The 24,016-nt window shown below is 33.5% G+C and overlaps 1 protein-coding gene across 1 annotated transcript; it reads left to right on the forward strand.

The window, feature by feature from the left end:
- The first annotated feature begins 19,091 nt into the window (after positions 1-19,091).
- LOC111415893 (uncharacterized) lies at positions 19,092-20,650 on the forward strand. The gene is made up of 5 exons (XM_023047777.2): positions 19,092-19,860; positions 19,914-20,009; positions 20,066-20,188; positions 20,244-20,376; positions 20,431-20,650. Exons 1-5 carry the CDS (start codon positions 19,828-19,830, stop codon positions 20,613-20,615), a joined length of 570 nt encoding a protein of 189 aa, XP_022903545.1. The 5' UTR covers positions 19,092-19,827; the 3' UTR covers positions 20,616-20,650.
- The last annotated feature ends 3,366 nt before the right edge of the window (positions 20,651-24,016 follow it).

Below are 24,016 nucleotides of genomic sequence, written 5' to 3' on the forward strand. Positions count from 1 at the left end.
TTATTTTATTATACTCCAGTCGTATATTGCGTGTATGACACACACACGACTTGAATTTTTCCCCTTCGTGAAAAATTACCAACTTCTGACTCACAATCAGTCGTTCGGTAATCAGGCGACGATTTAAATCCCTTAGAGATGAAATCACATTCACTTCTTACTCATCACGTCCAATTTTTTTTTGCACCCTAAACTAAAAGATGGAAACCTGAGGGTTGGAAATTCAATTAATTAAACCTTGATAATGATCTCCGTCACCCTTTGCGTGAAGAGAGGTTGAAAGACCAAGAGGTGGTAAAGGTCTTACAAGATCGCCCTGAAACGATAAAACTAGACCCCGAAGACCCAAAGTCGATCCCTTCAAAGGTAAAGAAACGATACATCGTCCTTTGGTCCTTTCGGGGATGGTGTTGGAGATGGATTACTGCTCCCCTTTTCTCCTTCGCGATGCTAAAGTCCGGTGAAAGGTTTCAGCTTTCCTTCTGACTATACACGACGTGATAAGTTAACGCGACCTGTCAATATAGGAAGGAATGATTGGTACAAAGGATTCAAGATGAAATAAAAAATCTTTTTATGATCAATAGGGATAATTTGGAAATTATGATTGAATTTTAGTGGATAGGGTTTGGTTTGTAGAGCATCCGGCTCGTTCGAAGGCATGTGTGCACAAGTACGAATTAATATTGCACAAGTGGGTCAACACACGCGGGCGCGGTCCGTCAACTCGAAATTAGTATCAACAAAATTCGATTTAATTAAATTTCCGACCGCAACTTTGTTAATTAACGGTCGCCAAGCTTGTCCGAACCGTCACTCAGCCGTAATTATAACTCCTTATACACAAAATCAAATGGGAGATATTTAGTGGTTCAAATTATTTTAGTCCAGATTTAATGTTTGTATCATTGTAATGAAAAGAGGTGGAGAGTTTAAATTTTCACCACAAGAAAGATTAATTCTTGCTTTATAATTAAAAAAAGTTTCATTTCTTAAATACTTCTTCTGCTTAAAGTACCATGCAGATTCCTGTTTAAGAGTTCATCGCTTTTCCTATCAGATGGTTCTATTATGATATATAGGGCAAGATACGATTTCCCCCCTTCACTTGTTCCACGTTTTGTTACAAAAGTTCTGTACCCTGATGGTATATTATGATATAAAAATGGCCGACGAAGTTGAAGCCACTTACCTATAAGTGCAGTAAAAGTAAAGTGTTGAAAACTGTCGTGTGTGGTAATTGCGGCTTGCAAAGAAGCCAAAACAATAAAATCGAGCTTAATAAAGTGCTGCGAAGCAGAAAAACCCGAAGAAACAGATGTTATAAATAAATCGAGACCCTATACATTAATTAATACTACTTCCTGTCTCAAACTATGGTATACATTTCTCTAAAATTTATGGATTAAGGAAAGCTTGGAGAATTAACGAGTTTCTATCTATTTAATATAATATAATGTAATCTTAATTTAATTAATGAAAGAAACTAGAATGCTGTTTGTCGAAGGTTAAATCAAATCAATGTTTTGAGGATATGTACTACTCAACGCAAGTCAAAAGGTCCATACTACATGACGCTGGTCGAGGCAGAACCAGAAAGACGCTGCAAAAGCAAACGGTTCATAACTAAAGTTATGTTTATGGCTGCAGTGGCCAGACTGCAGCTCTGCGACTCTAGCCTTTTGTTTATAAAGAACCTGCAAAAAGAAACAGCAAGAACCGGGTAAGAGGAACAATGGTGACCAAAAACATCGAGTCTATTAACGCAGCAGAATGCAAAAAGATTATTATGATAACTATGGATAACGTTGTACCAGCCATTAGATCCAAGTTGATTGGTTCCAAATTGATGATAATGGATCAAGATAACATAATTCATAAGCAATGCCACCATAGTTATCTCAAATTCTTATGCACAAGCCAAGAAATCCCAAAATATCAAAATTCTGCGTTAAATTCTGTTATAAGTAGAAAATTAAATGTGATAGAGAAAAACGTTTTCCATAAAAATTAGTGATAATGAGTCAAGATAACATAATCCATAGTCAATGCCATCATAGATATCACCATTTCTTAGGTTCAAGCCAGGAATTCTCAAAATATCAAAATTGACAATCATCTGCGTTAAATTCTGTTATAAGTAGAAAATTAAAGGCGATAGAGAAAAACGTTTCCCATAAAAATTAATGATAATGAATCAAGATAACATAATCCATAGTCAATGCCATCATAGATATCACAATTTCTTAGGTTCAAGCCAGGAATTCTCAAAATATCAAAATTGACAATCATCTGCGTTAAATTCTGTTATAAGTAGAAAATTAAAGATGATAGAGAAAAACGTTTCCCATAAAAATTAATGATAATGAATCAAGATAACATAATTCATAGTCAATGCCACCACAGACACCACCATTTCTTAGGTTCAAGCCAGGAATTCTCAAAATATCAAAATTGACAATCATCTGCGTTAAATTCTGTTATAAGTAGAAAATTAAAGGTGATAGAGAAAAACGTTTCCCATAAAAATTAATGATAATGAATCAAGATAACATAATCCATAGTCAATACCACCATAGATATCATTATTTCTTAGGTTCAAACCAGGATTTCTCAAAATATCAAAATTGGCAATCATCTGCGTTAAATTCTGTTATAAGTAAAAAATTAAAGATGATAGAGAAAAACGTTTTCCATAAAAATTAATGATAATGAATCAAGATAACATAATCCATAGTCAATATCACCATAGATATCACCATTTCTTACGTTCAAGCAGGAATTCTCAAAATATCAAAATTGACAATCATCTGCGTTAAATTCCGTTATAAGTTGAAAATTAAATGTGATAGAAAAAAACGTTTCCCATAAAAATTAATGATAATGAATAAAGACAACATAATCCATAGTCAATATCACCATAGATATCACCATTTCTTACGTTCAAGGCAGGAATTCTCAAAATATCAAAATTGACAATCATCTGCGTTAAATTCCGTTATAAGTTGAAAATTAAATGTGATAGAAAAAAACGTTTCCCATAAAAATTAATGATAATGAATAAAGACAACATAATCCACAGTCAATATCACCATAGATATCACCATTTCTTACGTTCAAGGCAGGAATTCTCAAAATATTAAAATTGACAATCATCTGCGTTAAATACTGTTATAAGTAGAAAATTAAAGGTGGTAGAGAAAAACGTTTCCCATAAAAATTAATGATAATGAATCAAGATAACATAATCCATAGTCAATATCACCATAGATATCACCATTTCTTACGTTCAAGCAGGAATTCTCAAAATATCAAAATTGACAATCATCTGCGTTAAATTCCGTTATAAGTTGAAAATTAAATGTGATAGAAAAAAACGTTTCCCATAAAAATTAATGATAATGAATAAAGACAACATAATCCACAGTCAATATCACCATAGATATCACCATTTCTTACGTTCAAGGCAGGAATTCTCAAAATATTAAAATTGACAATCATCTGCGTTAAATACTGTTATAAGTAGAAAATTAAAGGTGGTAGAGAAAAACGTTTCCCATAAAAATTAATGATAATGAATCAAGATAACATAATCCATAGTCAATATCACCATAGATATCACCATTTCTTACGTTCAAGCAGGAATTCTCAAAATATCAAAATTGACAATCATCTGCGTTAAATTCCGTTATAAGTTGAAAATTAAATGTGATAGAAAAAAACGTTTCCCATAAAAATTAATGATAATGAATAAAGACAACATAATCCATAGTCAATATCACCATAGATATCACCATTTCTTACGTTCAAGGCAGGAATTCTCAAAATATTAAAATTGACAATCATCTGCGTTAAATACTGTTATAAGTAGAAAATTAAAGGTGATAGAGAAAAACGTTTCCCATAAAAATTAATGATAATGAATCAAGATAATATAATCCATAGTCAATGCCACCATAGATATCACCATTTCTTAGGTTCAAGCCAGGAATTATCAAAATATCAAAATTGACAATCATCTGTGTTAAATTCTGTTATAAGTAGAAAAGTAAAGGTGATAGAGAAAAACATTTCCCATAAAAATTAATGATAATGAATCAAGATAACATAATCCATAGTCAATACCACCATAGATATCACCATTTCTTAGGTTCAAGCCAGGAATTCTCAAAATTGACAATCATCTGCGTTAAATTCTGTTATAAGTAGAAAATTAAAGGTGATAGAGAAAAACGTTTCACATAAAAATTAATGATAATGAATCAAGATAACATAATCCATAGTCAATATCACCATAGATATCACCATTTCTTACGTTCAAGCAGGAATTCTCAAAATATCAAAATTGACAATCATCTGCGTTAAATTCCGTTATAAGTTGAAAATTAAATGTGATAGAAAAAAACGTTTCCCATAAAAATTAATGATAATGAATAAAGACAACATAATCCATAGTCAATATCACCATAGATATCACCATTTCTTACGTTCAAGGCAGGAATTCTCAAAATATTAAAATTGACAATCATCTGCGTTAAATACTGTTATAAGTAGAAAATTAAAGGTGATAGAGAAAAACGTTTCCCATAAAAATTAATGATAATGAATCAAGATAATATAATCCATAGTCAATGCCACCATAGATATCACCATTTCTTAGGTTCAAGCCAGGAATTATCAAAATATCAAAATTGACAATCATCTGTGTTAAATTCTGTTATAAGTAGAAAAGTAAAGGTGATAGAGAAAAACATTTCCCATAAAAATTAATGATAATGAATCAAGATAACATAATCCATAGTCAATACCACCATAGATATCACCATTTCTTAGGTTCAAGCCAGGAATTCTCAAAATTGACAATCATCTGCGTTAAATTCTGTTATAAGTAGAAAATTAAAGGTGATAGAGAAAAACGTTTCACATAAAAATTAATGATAATGAATTAAGATAACATAATCCATAGTCAATACCATCATAGATATCATCATTTCTTAGGTTCAAGCCAAAAATTCTCAAAATATCAAAATTGACAATCATCTGCGTTAAATTCTGTTATAAGTAGAAAATTAAAGGTGATAGAGAAAAACGTTTCCCATAAAAATTAATGATAATGAGTCAAGATAACATAATCCATAGTCAATGCCATCATAGATATCACCATTTCTTAGGTTCAAGCCAGGAATTCTCAAAATATCAAAATTGACAATCATCTGCATTAAATTCTGTTATAAGTAGAAAAGTAAAGGTGATATAGAAAAACGTTTCCCATAAAAATTAATGATAATGAATTAAGATAACATAATCCATAGTCAATGCCATCATAGATATCATCATTTCTTAGATTCAAGCCAGGAATTCTAAAAATATCAAAATCGCCAGCAAACATCGCCAAAAACTATGAGCTAGAACATTAACTAAAGAAAAGTTAGACAACAACTATAAAATTGAATAAATTTGAATCTGAGCATGCTACAGAAAAACTTTTCGAACGAAAGTTGTAGCAAATTGTATTCTTAACAAAATTGCTCTCAGACGCATAGATATCGAGAAGAATATGAAAATTCATGAATAAAGAAAAGCTTCGCCATGAAGGGCGTTTACATTGAACCAGCTGAATTGTGTTTAAATGTGTAAAATTTTCATTAATATATGTTTACAAACACAATAAAACAGTTTCCAAAGTTGTGTATACCATAATTTGAGACAAATTGTAATTGTAAATTTGTAACAGAGAGATTTGTAACCATATTTGCTTTAGAATGGTTGTTATTTCATCATGATATCTCAATTCGTTCTTGAGATACGATTGTTTAAATCTTTATTTAAAAAAAATCGGAATGAAAAGAGGTGGAGAGTTCTAATTTTTACCAAAAGGAAGAGTCATTCTTGCTTTATAACCTCAAAAAGTTCATTCCTGAAATAGCAAACCTTTCTCCAAGAAAAAATTTTTGAAGCTATTTACACAAAACTTTAGGTTAAGTCGAGATTAAAGCTTAGTATCTTCGGAATGACAAGTGTATGGAATGTCAAATTTTCACCAAAAGAAAGAGTAATTCTTGGTAATAACCTCAAATAGTTTCATTTCTTAAAGAGCAATATTTTAGCTTTAATTTGATATCAAATTTATTCCTTAATTTTCATAAACAATCCTTCCACGATTTATTAAGTTTCAACCTGCATTGTGACATTTTGTGATTAAGTCGAAAATGTAACCAAAATTCAAGAGTTATTACCTTAAAATTTTTATAAAACAACCAAATACATTTCATATACCATATTAAAGAGCAATGTTTCAGCTTTAATTTGATGTAAAATTCACTTCTTAATTTTCATAAACAACCTTTCCACAATTTTTTAAGTTACAACCTGCATTATGACATTTTATGATTAAGTCGAAAATGTAACACAACTTTATGCTTTATTATCTAAAAAAATTTATAACACAATCAATTACGTTTCATATATTATATTAAAGAGCAATGTTTCAGCTTTAATTTGATGTAAAATTCACTTCTTAATTTTCATAAACAACCTTTCCACGATTTTTTAAGTTTCCACCTGCATCATGACATTTTGTGATTAAGTCCAAAATGTAACACAAATTCAAATGTTATTATCTAAAAATTTTTATAGTACAACCAAATACGTTTCATATATCATATTAAAGAGCAATGTTTTAGCTTTAATTTGACGTCAAATTCACTTCTTAATTTTCATAAACAACCCTTCCACGATTTTTTAAGTTTCCACCTGCATCATGACATTTTGTGATTAAGTCCAAAATATAACACAAATTCAAGTGTTATTATCTAAAAATATTTATAACACAACCAAATACGTTTCATCTATCATATTAAAGAGCAATGTTTCAGCTTTAATTTGATGTCAAATTCACTTCTTAATTTTCATAAACAACCTTTCCACGACTTTTTAAGTTTCAACCTCAATTACGACATTTTTTGATAAGTCGAAAAAGTAACCAAACTTCAAGTTTTATTATCTTAAAATTTGTATAACATAACCAAATACGTTTCATGTATCATATTAAAGAGCAATGTTTTAGCTTTAATTTGATGTCAAATTCACTTCTTAATTTTCATGAACAACCTTTCTACGATTTTTTAAGTTTCAACCTACATTACAACATTTTTTGATTAAGTCGAAAAAGTAACCAAACTTCAAATTTTATTATCTTAAAATTTTTATAACACAACCAAATACGTTTCATGTACCATATTAAAGAGCAATGTTTTAGCTTTAATTTGATCTCAAATTCTCTTCTCAATTTTCATAAACAACCTTTCCACGATTTTTTAACTTTCCACCTGCATTATGACATTTTGTGATTAAGTCCAAAATGTAACACAAATTCAAGTGTTATTATCTAAAAAAATTTATAACACAACCAAATACGTTTCATATATCGTATTAAACAGCAATGTTTCAGCTTTAATTTGATGTAAAATTCACTTCTTAATTTTCATAAACAACCCTTCCACGATTTTTTAAGTTTCAACCTACATTACGACATTTTTTGATTAAGTCGAAAAAGTAACCAAACTTCAAGTTTTATTATCTTAATATTTTTATAACACAACCCACTAGGTTTCATATATCATATTAAAGACCAATGTTTTAGCTTTAATTTGATGTCAAATACACTTCTTAATTTTCATAAATAATCGTTCCACAAGATCTTTTTTAACCTTATTTTAACCCTATTTTAAAATTAATTAGGTATTAAAATTCAATTCTCAATGCTGATAAAAGCATCCCGCAGTTATTTGGCAATAACCCACCAAAACTTGCCAAAACTCGCCAACTGCATTACTCAAAAACCCCCACAAAAAATTCAAGATAAACTCAACGAAATAGCGTTTTATCTAGCTTTATCAAATTTTTCCAAATTTTTTTTGGCTTTTGCCCTAGAAAAACGTTTTCTGCCATTGCACATATACGATAGCAGCTAGTAGGAAGGGGTTGAGGTCCAATGATATTTACGATACGTCCGCAGTACGATATTGGATTTAGTCCAAACTGTTACACGATCGCTTTGTTCATTACTGGGCCAGTAGTGTTTTCATTACATTCCCCAGGCCGGAAATTTATTACAACGAAATCGAGACGACGCCGACGTCTCGCCGCGAGTTTCTAACAAATTCCGACGATAATTTCGGTGAAATATCGACGTCGTTTGGATCCAAGCCCCGACACACTACGTCTTTACAAAGGAACTCCTTTTCCAACCAACCCCCTTTCTAACGAAAGCTTAATTACCTCCAACGAAATTAAATTTCGAATTATTTAGTTGGGGATCATTACCAAGTTTCGTGACGAGAAAATTTTCGAATAAAAGTATTGATTATTAATATACGTTGTTTTAAAAGGAAATTGACTTAGTTTCGGTCATCAAATCCATCATCAGGGGCGTTTATTAACACTAACATGTGTTGCTTAACATAAATTTATTACATCATGACCTAGATAATAAAAAGCTGGCAGATGCGTAAATAATCAAAAATCCATTTCAAACAACCTAACACTTATATAATTTAAGACACATCATCCTCAATTTTAACACACTCACCCTAAACCTTTTTCTTAAAAAATTTCTTATTACACGGGTTAAAAAAGCTTATTATCTAAAAAAAATTAATAATAGTAATACAGATGTCTTATTAATTCTTAAACTCACAGAATGATTTGAAACAAGGTCAAGAATTTAAAATGGGAAATAAAAAAGAACTCAAAAAAGATTAATTCTTGGAGGTAATTACGTTTATAATTGGTCCAGTTATCTGAAATCAACCTCCCACATGGGAGGCTTATTTACAAAACTTGGAGCGCGCCGGCTACCTGCATGTGATGGACCCTGATGATGGCCAGATATATCAGAAAAAAGGGAACAAACAATAAAATCAAATAAAATAAAACAAAAACTCGTCGACGACCGAAACAACTCAACAAAATAAATATTGTAATATCTAAAATTAACTTGTTAAACGTCATGATTTTTTTTGTAAGTTAAATTTGTGGAAATCCTCATAGATCGACAGTTTGAGTTGAATATCTGAACCGCGCTTCAAGGTTCAATCGGTCATAATTGCCCACCGAGCTAATTACCCGGTAGTAATTGATCGTTTGATGTGTAATTATTAGTTCGATCAAGTTCGAAATGGAATTTGTTTGGATTGGTTTAATTAATAGTATGGAAATTCGCAATCAGAAAATATCCATGCACTTAAATAATTAGTTTTTGTATCGATAAAAAAATGTTAATAATAAACCCCTTGTTTTTTTTTTAAAGACGATAAAAGCGATACGGTTAGTTAACATAACAAAGCGGTGGCAATTAGGGGCGGCTTTTGAATTTTCCTCATTTCCCCGGCCCCCATTTTTTTCTCCCTTTTATTTTTAGACCATCACGCTAAAAGACTAGACATAAAAGACTACTTAACGCCCCGGCATTTGCATCTCCATTATAAATTCACAACCTTCCTTCTCTCCCACAGAACAAAACCACCCTTCACGAAAATCTCGAAAAACTCCAAACACCCCAGTTTCATCCAGACGTAAACGAAAAATAAGAAAATTACTTCAAATTACTAAGAATAGTATTCAAAAGGAAAATTTATGAATACAACTTGGTACAAAAATTTTTGTGTTAATAACGCTGAAATTCTGGTATTCAAGAATTTTAAGGAATTAAGTAATCGAACTTTTTGAGGTTATAAAGCTAGAATTAATCTTTATTTTGGTGAAAATTTCAGCTTTCTAACAGCTTTCGTTTCGATGATACTAATTTTTAAACTTGACTTAACTTACAAACAATTAAAGTTTTGTGTCATTAGCGTCAAAATTTTTTTTTAGAAGAAAGTTTTGGTATTTACGGAATGAAACTTTTCGAGGTTATAAAGGAAGAATTACTCTTTCTTTTGGTGAAAATTTGAACTCTCCACCACTTTTCATTCCGAAGATACAAAATTTTAAATTCGACTTAACCTAAAATCAATTAGTTTTGTGTCATTAGCATAAAAAAATGTTTTTTTTTAGAAGAAAGTTTTGGTATTTAAGGAATGATACTTTTTGAGGTTATAAAGCAAGAATTACTCTTCCCTTTGGTGAAAATTAGAACTCTCCACCACTCTTCAATCTGAAGATACAAAGTTTTAATCTCGACTTAACCTAAAATCAATCAGTTTTGTGTCATTAGCTTCAAAAATTGTTTTAGAAGAAAGTTTTGGTATTTAAGGAATGAAACTTTTTGAGGTTATAAAGCAAGAATTACTCTTTCTTTTGGTGAAAATTTGAACTCTCCACCACTTTTCAATCCGAAGATACAAAATTTTAATCTCGCCTTAACCTAAAATCAATCAGTTTTGTGTCATTAGCATCAAAAATTGTTTTAGAAGAAAGTTTTGGTATTTAAGGAATGAAACTTTTTGAGGTTATAAAGCAAGAATTACTCTTCCTTTTGGTGAAAATTTCATCTCGTCACCACTTTTCAATCCAAAGATACAAAGTTTTAATCTCGACTTAACCTAAAATCAATCAGTTTTGTGTCATTAGCTTCAAAAATTGTTTTAGAAGAAAGTTTTGGTATTTAAGGAATGAAACTTTTTGAGGTTATAAAGCAAGAATGACTCTTCCTTTTGGTAAAAATTAGAACTCTCCACCTCTTTTCATTCCGAAGATACAAAGTTTTAATCTCGACTTAACCTAAAATCAATCAGTTTTGTGTCATTAGCTTCAAAAATTGTTTTAGAAGAAAGTTTTGGTATTTAAGGAATGAAACTTTTTGAGGTAATAAATCAAGAATTACTCTTCCTTTTGGTGAAAATTTGAACTCTCCACCTCTTTTCAATCCGAAGATACAAAGTTTTAATCTCGACTTAACCTAAAATCAATCAATTTTGTGTCATTAGCTTCAAAAATTGTTTTAGAAGAAAGTTTTGGTATTTAAGGAATGAAACTTTTTGAGGTTATAAAGCAAGAATTACTCTTCCTTTTGGTGAAAATTTGAACTCTCCACCACTTTTCATTCCGATGATATAAAGTTTTAATCTCGACTTAACCTAAAATCAATCAGTTTTGTGTCATTAGCTTCAAAAATTGTTTTAGAAGAAAGTTTTGGTATTTAAGGAATAAAACGTTTTGAGGTTATAAAGCAAGAATTACTTTTCCCTTTAGTGAAAATTAGAACTCTCCACCACTTTTCAATCTGAAGATACAAAGGTTTAATCTCGACTTAACCTGAAATCAATCAGTTTTGTGTCATTAGCTTCAAAAATTGTTTTAGAAGAAAGTTGTGGTATTTAAGGAATGAAACTTGTTGAGGTTATAAAGCAAGAATTACTCTTTCTTTTGGTGAAAATTTGAATTCTCCACCACTTTTTAATCCGTAGATACAAAGGTTTAATCTCGACTTAACCTAAAATCAATCACTTTTGTGTCATTAGCTTCAAAAATTGTTTTAGAAGAAAGTTTTGGTATTTAAGGAATGAAACTTTTTGAGGGTATAAAGCAAGAATGACTCTTCCTTTTGGTGAAAATTTGAACTATCCACCACTTTTTAATCCGAAAATACAAAGTTTTAATGTCGACTTAACCTAAAATCAATCAGTTTTGTGTCATTAACTTAAAAAAAATTTTTTTTTAGAAGAAAGTTTTGGTATTTAAGGAATGAAACTTTTTGAGGTTATAAAGCAAGAATTGCTCTTCCCTTCGGTGAAAATTAGAACTCTCCACCACTTTTCAATCTGAAGATACAAAGTTTTAATCTCGACTTAACCTAAAATCAATCAGTTTTGTGTCATTAGCATCAAAAATTCTTTTCTTTAGAAGAAAGTTTTGATATTTAAGGAATGAAACTTTTTGAGGTTATAAAGCAAGAATTACTCTTTCTTTTTGTGAAAATTTGTACTCTCCACCACTTTTCAATCCGAAGATACAAAGTTTTAATCTCGACTTAACCTAAAATCAATCAGTTTTGTGTCATTAGCTTTAAAAATTGTTTTAGAAGAAAGTTTTGGTATTTAAGGAATGAAACTTTTTGAGGTTATAAATCAAGAATGACTCTTCCTTTTGGTAAAAATTAGAACTCTCCACCACTTTTCATTCCGAAGATACAAAGTTTTAATCTCGACTTAACCTAAAATCAATCAGTTTAGTGTCACTAACTTCAAAAAAAATTTTTTTTAGAAGAAAGTTTTGGTATTTAAGGAATGAAACTTTTTGAGGTTATAAAGAAAGAATTACTCTCCCTTTTGGTGAAAATTTCAACTCTCCACCACTTTTCATTCCGAAGATACAAAGTTTTAATCTCGACTTAACCTAAAATCAATCAGCTTTGTGTCATTAGCTTTAAAAATTGTTTTAGAAGAAAGTTTTGGTATTTAAGGAATGAAACTTTTTGAGGTTATAAAGCAAGAATTACTCTTCCTTTTGGTAAAAATTAGAACTCTCCACCTCTTTTCAATCCGAAGATACAAAATTTTAATCTCGCCTTAACCTAAAATCAATCAGTTTTGTATCATTAGCATCAAAAATTGTTTTAGAAGAAAGTTTTGGTATTTAAGGAATGAAACTTTTTGAGGTTATAAAGAAAGAATTATTCTCCCTTTCGGTGAAAATTTCAACTCTCCACCACTTTTCATTCCGAAGATACAAAGTTTTAATTTCGACTTAACCTAAAATCAATCAGTTTTGTGTCATTAGCTTCAAAAAATTTTTTTTTGAGGAAGTTTTATTATGAAATGAATATGGTGTATAAAACATACTTCGTTGTATAATAAAATTTTGTATTAATTTTTATTTTTAGCGTACAGATTTTTGTCAAACACAAATCTTTACAAGGAAATCTATTCGGGATCTTTCTCGAGATAAATATATTTGTTATGGTCGATTTAAAGTTGAAAATTGTTTTAGGTTCGTTTAAAACAGAGCTAGTTTTCGAGTTTTATTGAAATTACTTTTAGTTTTATGGAGATTTCGAGACCCATTTCAAAAATAGCGTAATAAATCTATCGTTCTCTTAACGAAATGATATTTTTAAATGTCCCCAAAACATCTGCTCCGAAACGTTAACGTTTTTCAAAGCTCCCATGTGTATTTAATTTATTAACATTCCAACTTACAAATTACCCCATTAAACAAATTACTTATCAAATAACCTTTCATAAATCATCTATTTTCGTTGAATATATCCAAATTTTTTTCTATATTTCTTGGGGGACTATTTTTTTAGTGAAAAAAATTTACATTAAAACCGTTTGTTTACACGTTCAAAATGTCCTAGGGGACATCCCCCGATTCTAAAAGCTCATCTCTAAAACTATCAAAACGTTTATTTTTCGGTTCGTTCGTTCGGCGACCAAAACGCGGCGGACCCACTCCATTTTCATGAATTATGCATAGGCACCCCGAAGGGGCGGAGGCCGAACTCGCGCGCGGATTCAAAGGGTTTCAAAATTGCTAAATGTACCGACAAAACCCTATGTCTCCGATTCGAGCGCAAAAATTATGGAAATACGATTTGTGAAATATCGCCGGTGGTGTTGTTGTTCTAACTCGATAAAACACCGATTTATTCGCAGGGAAAAGTAAGGGATTTAGAATAAATTTAAAAACATTTAAGGATTTTATTTTGTGGAAGTCTAATAAAACAAATTTGGAAAAAACGACCAATCTAGAAGCGAATAGTCGAGTCGTAATCCTTCAGTAACAACTTCCCAAATAATTACTGACCGTTCAGCCTCCGGTATATCTCGGTTTAATGATGGAAAAGCACCCAGTTCTGGTTCAGGGGGAGTTTAGTTTGGACCCAATTATCTCTAATGCTCTTATATAAACGCGTGTTTTGGACTAACGAAGAACATCCGTAATTCGAATAATCTTATTTTTTAACACAATTGCAAGTATGCAACCAATATTACAATATACGCGATTTGTACGCGATTTGCGTATTGCAATACCCCTACTGTGATATTGGTTGCATACTTGCAATAATATAACACATTATGTATATAACAGTAACAAAATTTATTTGGTGGAGTTAAAATAAAAATAGTATTTTTTTGAAAGATTGATTTGGTGGGGATTTAGGGATTTGCGCCCCAAAAGGGATCATAAGGGTTAAAGGGGAGGGCTGTGCGTGCGGATGTCAAACAGTCGGACGCTAATTGCCCCGGTTAAATATCAATGGCGAGAGGTCGAAGGAAGACCGGTTATTATTGGATTATTTTGGAGGGAAATCCCAATGGTTTCCGTCCGAATTATACTGAATCCAATATCGCAGTGGCCGCGATGGGGTTGTTGATGTTGTTTATTTATTAATAAATGGATTTTCCTCCGATTTTAGGTAGATATCAACTATCCAGATTCAATAATCCGGCTAATAATAGCAGCGAATGCGAATTTATTATCAAATAAACTTTCTACCTATATGACCATGATATACAAAACCAAAAATGGATTAGCAAAAATTGTTATTGGTAAACATTTCGAAAAAAACAACAAAAACTCTCTTCCCTATTCCCAGTGATTGTCCAATCCATTTAATTTAATATCAGTTTTGTTCCAGTTACTATTGATTGACAACTTTCTGTTACCAGCTTCTGCGTGCCTCTTCAGTCTAGATCCAGCTTTTTTCTTTTGTTGGCGCTGATATTAGATTAAAAAGATTTGACAATCACTGGAAACACGGCAAAGATTTTGGAAAAACTCGTTTTCCCAAGCGCATACCAGAGTAGTTTTGAACGCTTCTACAGTGGCGTATCATGTTCTTGAGATTTTTTTGCTCTATAGACCAAACGAAATAGTTCGTTGGATTAAGATCCGGTGAATTCTCGGCCAAGCGTCTTTGTCCAAAATGCAAGGAAACAGCTTTTTGCAAATGACGATTGTCGAATTGGCCGAATGTGATGAAGAAGAAGAATTCGGAGTATTTCGCCACCTACGTTTCAAAACGTCTCGGAAAACCCAGCCCAAACAATCACAGAATTAGGAAAATAGATGCGACCATAGATTTTTGTAGTAGTGGTCTTCTGCTAATCCTTCTTGAGTACTTGACGTTGGTTCTGATGGTTGCGGAGCTGCGCGATCGTGAAAATCTTTTGACAATGCTCCAAGTAAACGTTCCGGATTAAATTAAACCCAACCCAAACCATCACAGAAGCAGTGAAATGGCCGCCACCATAGATTTATGTAGTAATGTTCTTCTGATAATCCTTCTTGAGTACTTGTCGTTAGTTCTGATGGTTGCGGTGCTGTGCGATCGGGAAAATCTTTTGACAATCTCCAAGTAAACGCTCCGGATTAGATTGAACCCAACCTAACCCAACCCAAACCATCACAGAAGCAGGAAAATGGCTACGACCATAGACTTTTGTAGTAGCGTTCTTCTGCTAACCCTTCTTGAATACTTGACCTTGGTTCTGATGGTTGCGGAGCTGCGCGATCGTGAAAATCTTTTGACAATGCTCCAAGTAAACGCTCCAGATTAGATTGAACCCAACCTAACCCAACCCAAACCATCACAGAAGCAGGAAAATGGCTACAGCCATAGACTTTTGTAGTAGCGTTCTTCTGCTAACCCTTCTTGAGTACTTGACCTTGGTTCTGATGCTTGCGGAGCTGCGCGATCGTGAAAATCTTTTGACAATGCTCCAAGTAAACACTTCGGATTAAATTAACCCCAACCCAAACCATCACAAAAGCAGGAAAATGGCTACAACCATAGATTTTTGTAATAGTGTTCTTCTACTAACCGTTCTTGAGGACTTGACCTTGGTTCTGATGGTTGCAGAGCTGCGCGATCGGGAAAATCTTTTGATAATGTAATAGTAAACGCTCTGGATTAGATTGAACCCAACCCAAACCATCACAGAAGCAGGAAAATGGCTACAACCATAGATTTTTGTAGTAGTGTTCTTCTGCTAACCCTTCTTGAATACTTAACGTTGGTTCTGATGGCTGCGGAGCTGAGCGATCGTGAAAATCTTTTGACAATGCTCCAAGTAAACGCTCCGGACTAAATTAAACCCAACCCAAACCATCACAGAAGCAGGGAAATGGTCACCACCATAGATTTTTGTAACAGTGTTCTTCTGCTAACCCATCTTGAGTACTTAACGTTGGTTCTGATGGTTGCGGAGCTGCGCGATCGTGAAAATCTTTTGACATTGCTCCAAGTAAACACTTCGGATTAAATTAACCCCAACCCAAACCATCACAAAAGCAGGAAAATGGCTACAACCATAGATTTTTGTAGTAGTGTTCTTCTGCTAACCCTTCTTGAATACTTGACGTTGGTTCTGATGGTTGCGGAGCTGCGCGATCATGAAAATCTTTTGACATTGCTCCAAGTAAACGCTCCGGATTAGATTGAATCCAACCTAATCCAACCCAAACCATCACAGAAGCAGGAAAATGGCTACAACCATAGATTTTAGTAGTAGTGTTCTTCTGCTAACCCTTCTTGAGTACTTGACGTTGGTTCTGATGGTTGCGGAGTTGCGCGATCGTGAAAATTTTTTGACAATCAAATACAAATACAAATATCTTTATTTACTGTAACAACAGATTTACAATAAAATGTCCACAAACAAGAAAAACAAAAAAATATATTATCAATGTTAATTCTTATCAATTTCATTCACTGCCTCCCTAATAAATTCCTCAAAAGTGTAATATGCACTTTCAATTAGGTGTTTTTTTATAATTATATTGAATTTACTTCTTGACATTGCCGCAATGGAGGGTGGAACTATGTTGAAAAATTTTGGACCGCAATAGTCCATCGATTGTTGTGTTCTTGAGAGTCGGTGATATGGTGTAGCAAGTTGATAGCAAGATCTAGTTGCATAACTATGTGATTCGCCGGGTGTTTGGAAAGTATTCCTATTATCGTACACGTACATTAACACCGTATGTATGTATATACTTGGTAGGGTAAGTACTTATTCTCTAATGAAATACTCCTTACAGCTATCACGCCGTCGCAGATTACAGAGAGCCCTAATTGCTGACTTTTGTATTTTAAATATTCTATGGAACTCAGTTGACTATCCCCAGAATAGAATTCCGTATGATGCCACGGACTGGAACAGGTTGACATACGACATTTTAGCGGCTTGGTGTGTAGCTATGCTTTTCAAACGTCTTATGGTGAAAACCTCTGTTGATAACTTCTTTGATAGGGCCTCAATATGATGGTACCAATCCAGCCGTCCATCGAGATGTAACCTTACCGACACGATTTTCTGCTTTTTTAGTTGCAGATTATTATTTTCAAACCATAACTACGCTTCGTACATTGCATTGATAGACTTCTGTTTTAGTTCACGCTTGTCTTTACTTTTTACGATGATTGATGTATCGTCCGCATATAAGCCAATTGCTTCATTGACCGTGGCAGGCAAATCATTAACATATATAATGAATAGTAAGGGCCCTAAAATTTATCCTTGGGGCACACCTTGTTTTATGTTTAATAACTTGGAATTTTTATCTTTCCATTGAACGTATTGTTGGCGTTCGAAGAGGTAGGAGTTTAGGAGTTCTAGTTGTACTCCTCTTATGCCATAATATACCAGCTTGTCTAAAAGTATGTTGTGGCTTACAGTATCAAACGCCTTGGTAAAATTTAATAAGTTGATTTCCACTAGTTCTTTGTTATCAAGTGTTACCGATTTTTTCCGTCTGTATCCATGTTGGCAAGTTGTTAATTGGTTAAATTTTTCTAGGTAGTCAATCAAACGATTTGCTATAATTTGCTCAAATATTTTTGAGAAAGCTGGTAATATAGATATCGGTCTGAAATTGTCACATTGATTGCTATCACCTTTTTTGTGTACTGGTAGAATTTTTGCAATTTTTAGTTCATTTGGAAAACATCCTTCATTCACGCATTTGTTTAAAACCTTGGATAGAGGTGACGCTATCACATCGACAACTTGTTTCTTCAACTTGTTGTAATCTCCAAGTAAACGCTCCGGATTAAATTAAACCCAACCCAAACCATCATAGAAGCAGCAAAATGGCTACAACCATAGATTTTTGTAGTAGTGTTCTTCTGCTAACCCTTCTTGAATACTTGACGTTGGTTTTGATGGTTGCGGAGCTGCGCGATCATGAAAATCTTTTGACAATGCTCCAAGTAAACTAGAAAAGAAGTACAGGAACACCCTGAATTCTTGGAAATTCGAGGAGATCTTTGGATATACCTTTATACTTATGGAAATCCTTAGAAACGACTAGACGTTTTTGAAAATCTTTAAAAATCATCGAATAAGGTTCGAATTAAGAACAGTGTAACAATTACCTCTTTTGCTTTTTAGTCTGTAGATCTCCCACTCTATTTTACTTGTCCTACATCTTTTTAATCTAGTTTTTTAATGTGTTCTTATTGTTTGTAGCAAGATGCTAATCAACTTTTGACTTCGTTGTATCACTGGAATTAAAAGTATTTGCAGTCGTCTCGCAGTATAGTGTGTTCCATATGTAGACGAAGGGGATGACAACCTCAGTCTTCCTGACCAACTTGATAACTTTAATATTTTTTATATTTATATGTGTATTTACATGTCCATCGAGAAGCAATAATGTAGAACGTTGCAAATAATTCTGATGTTGTCTAGCTTTGATTGCAAATTTGCTCAAAATCCGGATTAGCAAACTTTAACTATAATAGTATGAGCTTAACACCCAGTAATAACTTGATACTTACGTTTTGGTACAATATCAATGTTTCATCGCATTATAATCGAGTAACTTAAAAAGAAACTGGTGTTCTGTCTGTTTTCTTATAGCATTTTGTGAATGATGCTATATAAATACTAAAGTTCTCATTCCCTTTTCCTTGGTTTTTGTCCTGCCAAATTGTTCTCTCTTACGAGTCTGTTTTCTCTGATATCAGTCTCTACTAAGTTTCATTCTTCTACTACCGGTGTTTTTTATCTCCTTGTGTTCTTTGATCTTTTTATGTAGTCAGTGTCTTTGTATTTCCAATCTTCTTTTGACAATCTCTTTCTTCCATGATCAGTTGTTGTTCTATCTTCTATCTTTTTTTCTGATACCCAGACTTTATGTAGTTTCTTTTTTGTGTTACTAGTCTCTTTTTTCAGTCCAGGCTCAGTCCAGCATCTTTTTTCCCTTCCCGCATTTTGCACAATTCCTTCTGTTTCATTCTGGACTCTATTCAGTCTTTTTGTTCTATTCCTACTCTTATACCTTTCTCCTTGCTTTTTGTTCAAATCAATTCTTCTCTTTCCTCCTTGCTTCATACTATCAAGTTTCTCTTTTTAGTATCTTTTTTCGGTTGCCATTCTTGTTCTTATCTTTCCAGTCTCTGCCCAGTTCTTGCGTTCTATTACTAATACCAGTCAATATTAAGTTGTTTTGTTGTATTTTCAGTCTCTGTTCAACTTCTTTCTTCTATGACCGGTCTCCTTTTGATCTTTCCAGTGTCAATTCAGACAGTTTCCGGTATTTCTAGATTCTTTCTATTCGTCCTCCTCTCTGCTTAAGCTTTCTTTTCTCATTCCAGTTCCTCTACAATCTGGTACTTCTATTGCCAGTCTTGTTCCAGCTTTTCTTTACTACTTACACAATCTTTTTCCAGCTACTTTTTTCTTTGCCCAACTTGCTTTTTTCCTTTCCAGCCTCTGTTCAGTCAATAATTCTCTGTTCCAGACAATGATTTATTAATCGTATAAATTTAACAAGAAATCGTAAGTTTAAATAAATCAATCACTTGTCATAGTTGTCACAAACCACAAAAAAAAACTTCATCATTAACAAAATTTTCAGTAAAAAAAAATAATAATGTCCGATAAGAAATCATTTGGAACAGATTTTGTAAGTACAACAAAGAAATAATGTTTTATAAACAATGTTTTTTTTTATTGCAGCGAGATATCAAGGAGAGTTATCTACAGTATGTAACAAAAACACAATTTGATGAATACATATTATCCAAAAAGAATAAGTTGACTAGAACAGCCTCGGTGAATAAAATTAAATAAATTTAATTTAAATTAGTTTAATATTTAAAATTATTTAGGAAGAACTTGTAGAAAATTACTTAAAGCTAAGACGTGAATTAACAAATGAACGAATAAAAACGTTATCAAGACCAACAAGTCCTAAGAAAAAATATAAAAGACCAACAACTCCAAAACACACCGTAAATTTATGTACTTTAATCGATTCATTCAATTCTTTTACTTAGATATTTCCAGGTAAACAAAGCTGCTTTATCATACCGCGCATCAAGGCGAATTGAAGAAATGTCAAAACCGAAAACCAGAAACTTAATTCAAAAAGAAACGATCGTTCTGGGAGCAGTAAAACCGGAAGCTTTAGAGCATATGAGTTAACTTTTTGGTTAAATTATTTTTCTCGTTATGATTTCTGGTTTTTGTTTAGCAACCGAAAAAGAGTATGAATTATCAAATCCGCGATCATGGAAGTATCCCTTGCGCGATCCTAATATTAAAAAGGAACCTTTTGCCACGTCCAAAGCGGCATTGAGATATGTACCAACACGGAGAATTGTCAATTTGGCCAAACCACTTAAAAGAAAGATGTTCGAATACAGAAATGATCAGTAACAAATAGGAAAAAAATAGAAAATAATTAAAATTTTTCCACTTATTTATTTTTCGCTTGTAAATTATTATCAAATGTTCTTACACAATTAGCAGCGAAGACCTAGCTCTCGAATCAAAAAGAATTCCCAGAAATGAATTGCGTTCAGGTTGTCCTCGAAAAAGCATCAAATAAAGGAAAGAAGAGGTGCAGAATATTGAATCAGACTTCAACTCAGTTACTTTCTTTCTGAGTCCTTTCATTCCTGGATTCGATTCTATTTGACGAGTATTTGCAGCTTTTTTTATTGCCGCTTTTCGTATCCCAACCTTATCACTCCAATCATCTTCACCCAGTCCTCTCTTCTTCATCTCCACACTGATATCCTGGATCCATTTTTTCATAGGCCTACCTCTTTTGTTTCTTTCTGCTAGCACCCAGTTCTAAAAGTTCCACAAAGCTTAAGTGGGATTCTCTCTTTACTCATTCGGTGTAGATGTCCATACCATTTTAGTTGCTTTTCATTTATAACGTCTATTATTGAATTTTGTGCCATCATTCTTCTTCGTATCCTCTGTCAATTTTTATTTTCAACTGCGTCCAGCTTAGTTATGCCGCAGCATCTTCTCCAAAACATCATCTCTGCTGCTAGCAGTCTTCGAATTGTGTCTGTCTCCCATACTTTTGACCCATACGTCATTAATGGTTCTATAATGGCCCTAAAAATATTTTTCTTTGTTTGTATCATTCCATAGCATCCATTGCCTTTATCGCTTTTTTTCTCTGCCAACTTTCCTCATTACATCTTTATTATCCTTTCCGTGTTCGTTTATAACTACCCCAAGGTATTCGTACTGGTCTATTAAGAGTTTTATTGTATACAATTTTACAATTTTTACATCATTTACAATACTATTTGCCCCCTCTACACTCCTCCTCCATTTCCACTCCTTCGGCTCCTCGGCCCAATTACCCAATCATCCATCTTTTGCCCTCATCTCCATCTCCCACAATCTGCTTCCTGTCTAAACCCCCCACTATCCACACAAAACCCCTATTCTTCCGCGCCACCACCATCCCTTTGTCTCCTCACCCCCACAACCCCTCTTATCCATCGCTTCCCCTCTCCTCCCTAGATCTGCACTCGGTCCATCTCCTCCTCCCTCTACTCACTGCACCCCTTCAACATATGCTCCAACGTTTCCCATTCCTCTCTGTACAGCCTACACCACCTCTCCTCATCGGCCATCCAGTAACTGTTAGCTCTCTCCTCGTTTCCACAACGGAACCTCGCCACCAACTTCTTCCCTTCCTCATCTCCTTCCAACAACAAGTATCTAGGCAGCCCCTCCGTAATTATGTCCCTATACCTTTCATTATACCTTCCCTCTTTTATTTGTGCCCTTCTTTCCTGTCTCTGCACATCTCGGTCCCTATCTATCAACTCCCACCACATCTCCCTACCCACCCTTCGTCTACTATTTATCTCAGTTACCGAATAGCCCGCTCTTCTATAATAGTCGCCTCTGTCTCCTTTCCCATATCTGACCTTTCCCTCTCTAATTTCCCTCCAACACTCCCCCAAGATCCCGCAGTTTAGCCTCCCTTCTATTCTTTCTTCATATTTCACTGCCAGCCTCCACTTTGGTGTTTCTCTCGCCACCCCAAGCACCCATCTCCAATATCTAGCTTGCACGTCCTCCAGCATTCCCTGCTTCCTCCATCCCCATACTTCTGCGCCATACATCATCACACTGCTAACCAGACCTTCAAATATAATCTTCCTCGTTGCCACATTCCTTCCAAAGACTCTCTCCCCCCAACCCCATACTTATCCCATCACCTTATTCGCCTTTTTTGCCATAGCTTTCACATGCGACCCCTCCCTGTTATCCTCTCTAAACACATACCCCAGGTAAGTATACTCCCTAACCTCCTCGATCTCCTTTCCGTCCCATTCGTACTGGTCTACATGTTTTATTATGCCGGTTTCCAATTGTATGTTTTTTCCCATTCCTCCAATTAGGTGGATACCGGAGCACATTCGAACACTTTTGATCAGCTGCTTCTATTTCATCAAACATGAAAGGTAGCTACTACCTTTTAGTAATACATCAAAGTATGCTCTATTACACATGTTACAAAACGTTAAGAGTTTAAAAATAGGCCATATTTTTCCACTCAGTAATATTTATAAAAAAAAAGTGCACTTTGTCCGATACGGACATGCACGAGGCACATTCGGACAGTGTAATACAAAGGAGAAACGAGCTACAATGAATTCAAACTCTTTATTCAATGACGAAATAAATATCTAAGTTAATTGGAAACTCAGTTATTGCATTTACTCTTGTAGTGCTTGACTTGATAGGTTGTGGCAGTGCAAAATGACATCAGACCTAGGAACCACTGAGTCGTCCAAGATATTCGGGAAAACAAAACCTGTATTGCCTTTTTTTCTCAAAAAGCTGACCTCGTATTCATCAGATCGATCATCAACAGCTAGGACTTTGCCAATGTAATATTTGATGCTTTTTTTTGTAGGAAACTTAACCAAAATGTAATTATCTTTTAGTAAACCTGGTACAGTTTCTTCATATTCTAGGTCCATGTTGTCTAGATGTGATGAATCAGAAGAATATTTGCCTATTTTTGTGTTTGGAACTTCGATATCTGAATCAGATGTAGATGTCTCATCTTGAATTTTCTTTTGCCATTTCTTTTCTTTACTTACCTTCTTTTCAGTGTTTAATTTTGGCACCTTCTTTTCGTTGGAAAGATTTGTCTTGTAGTATTTTTCATAGCTTGTTTCATGATCTTGTCCCTTTCAATCTCTTCAATTCGTTCCATTTCCGGTGTGTCGGTGTAAATTTTGGAGCTTCCTTGCCTGGATTTACCTACAATCTTTCGTGGTGGTGCTCTTGGAAAAGGGCGAATATCAGCAACCATGTAATCCTTTTTTCTCTCTTTGAATACGTTTACAAGCAACTCTTCAACAATACTTGTCACCATCTTGATAATGTCAGTAGTAGCTTGGATTCCAGAAAGACCTGGCAAGTCACTCATTGCATCTTGTTTTGTTATGGAAATATCTAAGTCATGAATTGCCACGGGTGTGCTGAAAGGCCTGTGAGTGACCATTGCTGGAAGGTAATCATTTTCAGAGAAAACTTGAGAATTTAGCGGCAAAATTGCTATTTTAACAAACACTTTCTCAACGATAATCAGTATCAGTATCTAAATAGAAAACAATGATTAGTAGAACTTATTAGCCAAATAATTTTGTATACTACAATAAAACAATAAAAATACGTACCTTCCATACAAAGAAAAAAAAACGAATTAAAACTAAACACAAACGTCTTCAAAACTGAATAAGAAAAAAGCTACGAAAGGTCAGCAATTCAAAAAGGTCAGTCAGTCA

Source organism: Onthophagus taurus, chromosome 3 (assembly GCF_036711975.1).
Source record: "Onthophagus taurus isolate NC chromosome 3, IU_Otau_3.0, whole genome shotgun sequence".
NCBI lineage: Eukaryota > Metazoa > Arthropoda > Insecta > Coleoptera > Scarabaeidae > Onthophagus > Onthophagus taurus.

Bases quoted from the DNA above. Each gene is read 5' to 3' on its own strand.
- LOC111415893 (XM_023047777.2), top strand. From the start codon at position 19,828: ATGTCCGATAAGAAATCATTTGGAACAGATTTT. The intron at 19,861-19,913 runs GTAAGTACAACA...TTTTTATTGCAG, and splicing joins AATCATTTGGAACAGATTTT to CGAGATATCAAGGAGAGTTA. The intron at 20,189-20,243 runs GTAAATTTATGT...AGATATTTCCAG, and splicing joins CAACAACTCCAAAACACACC to GTAAACAAAGCTGCTTTATC.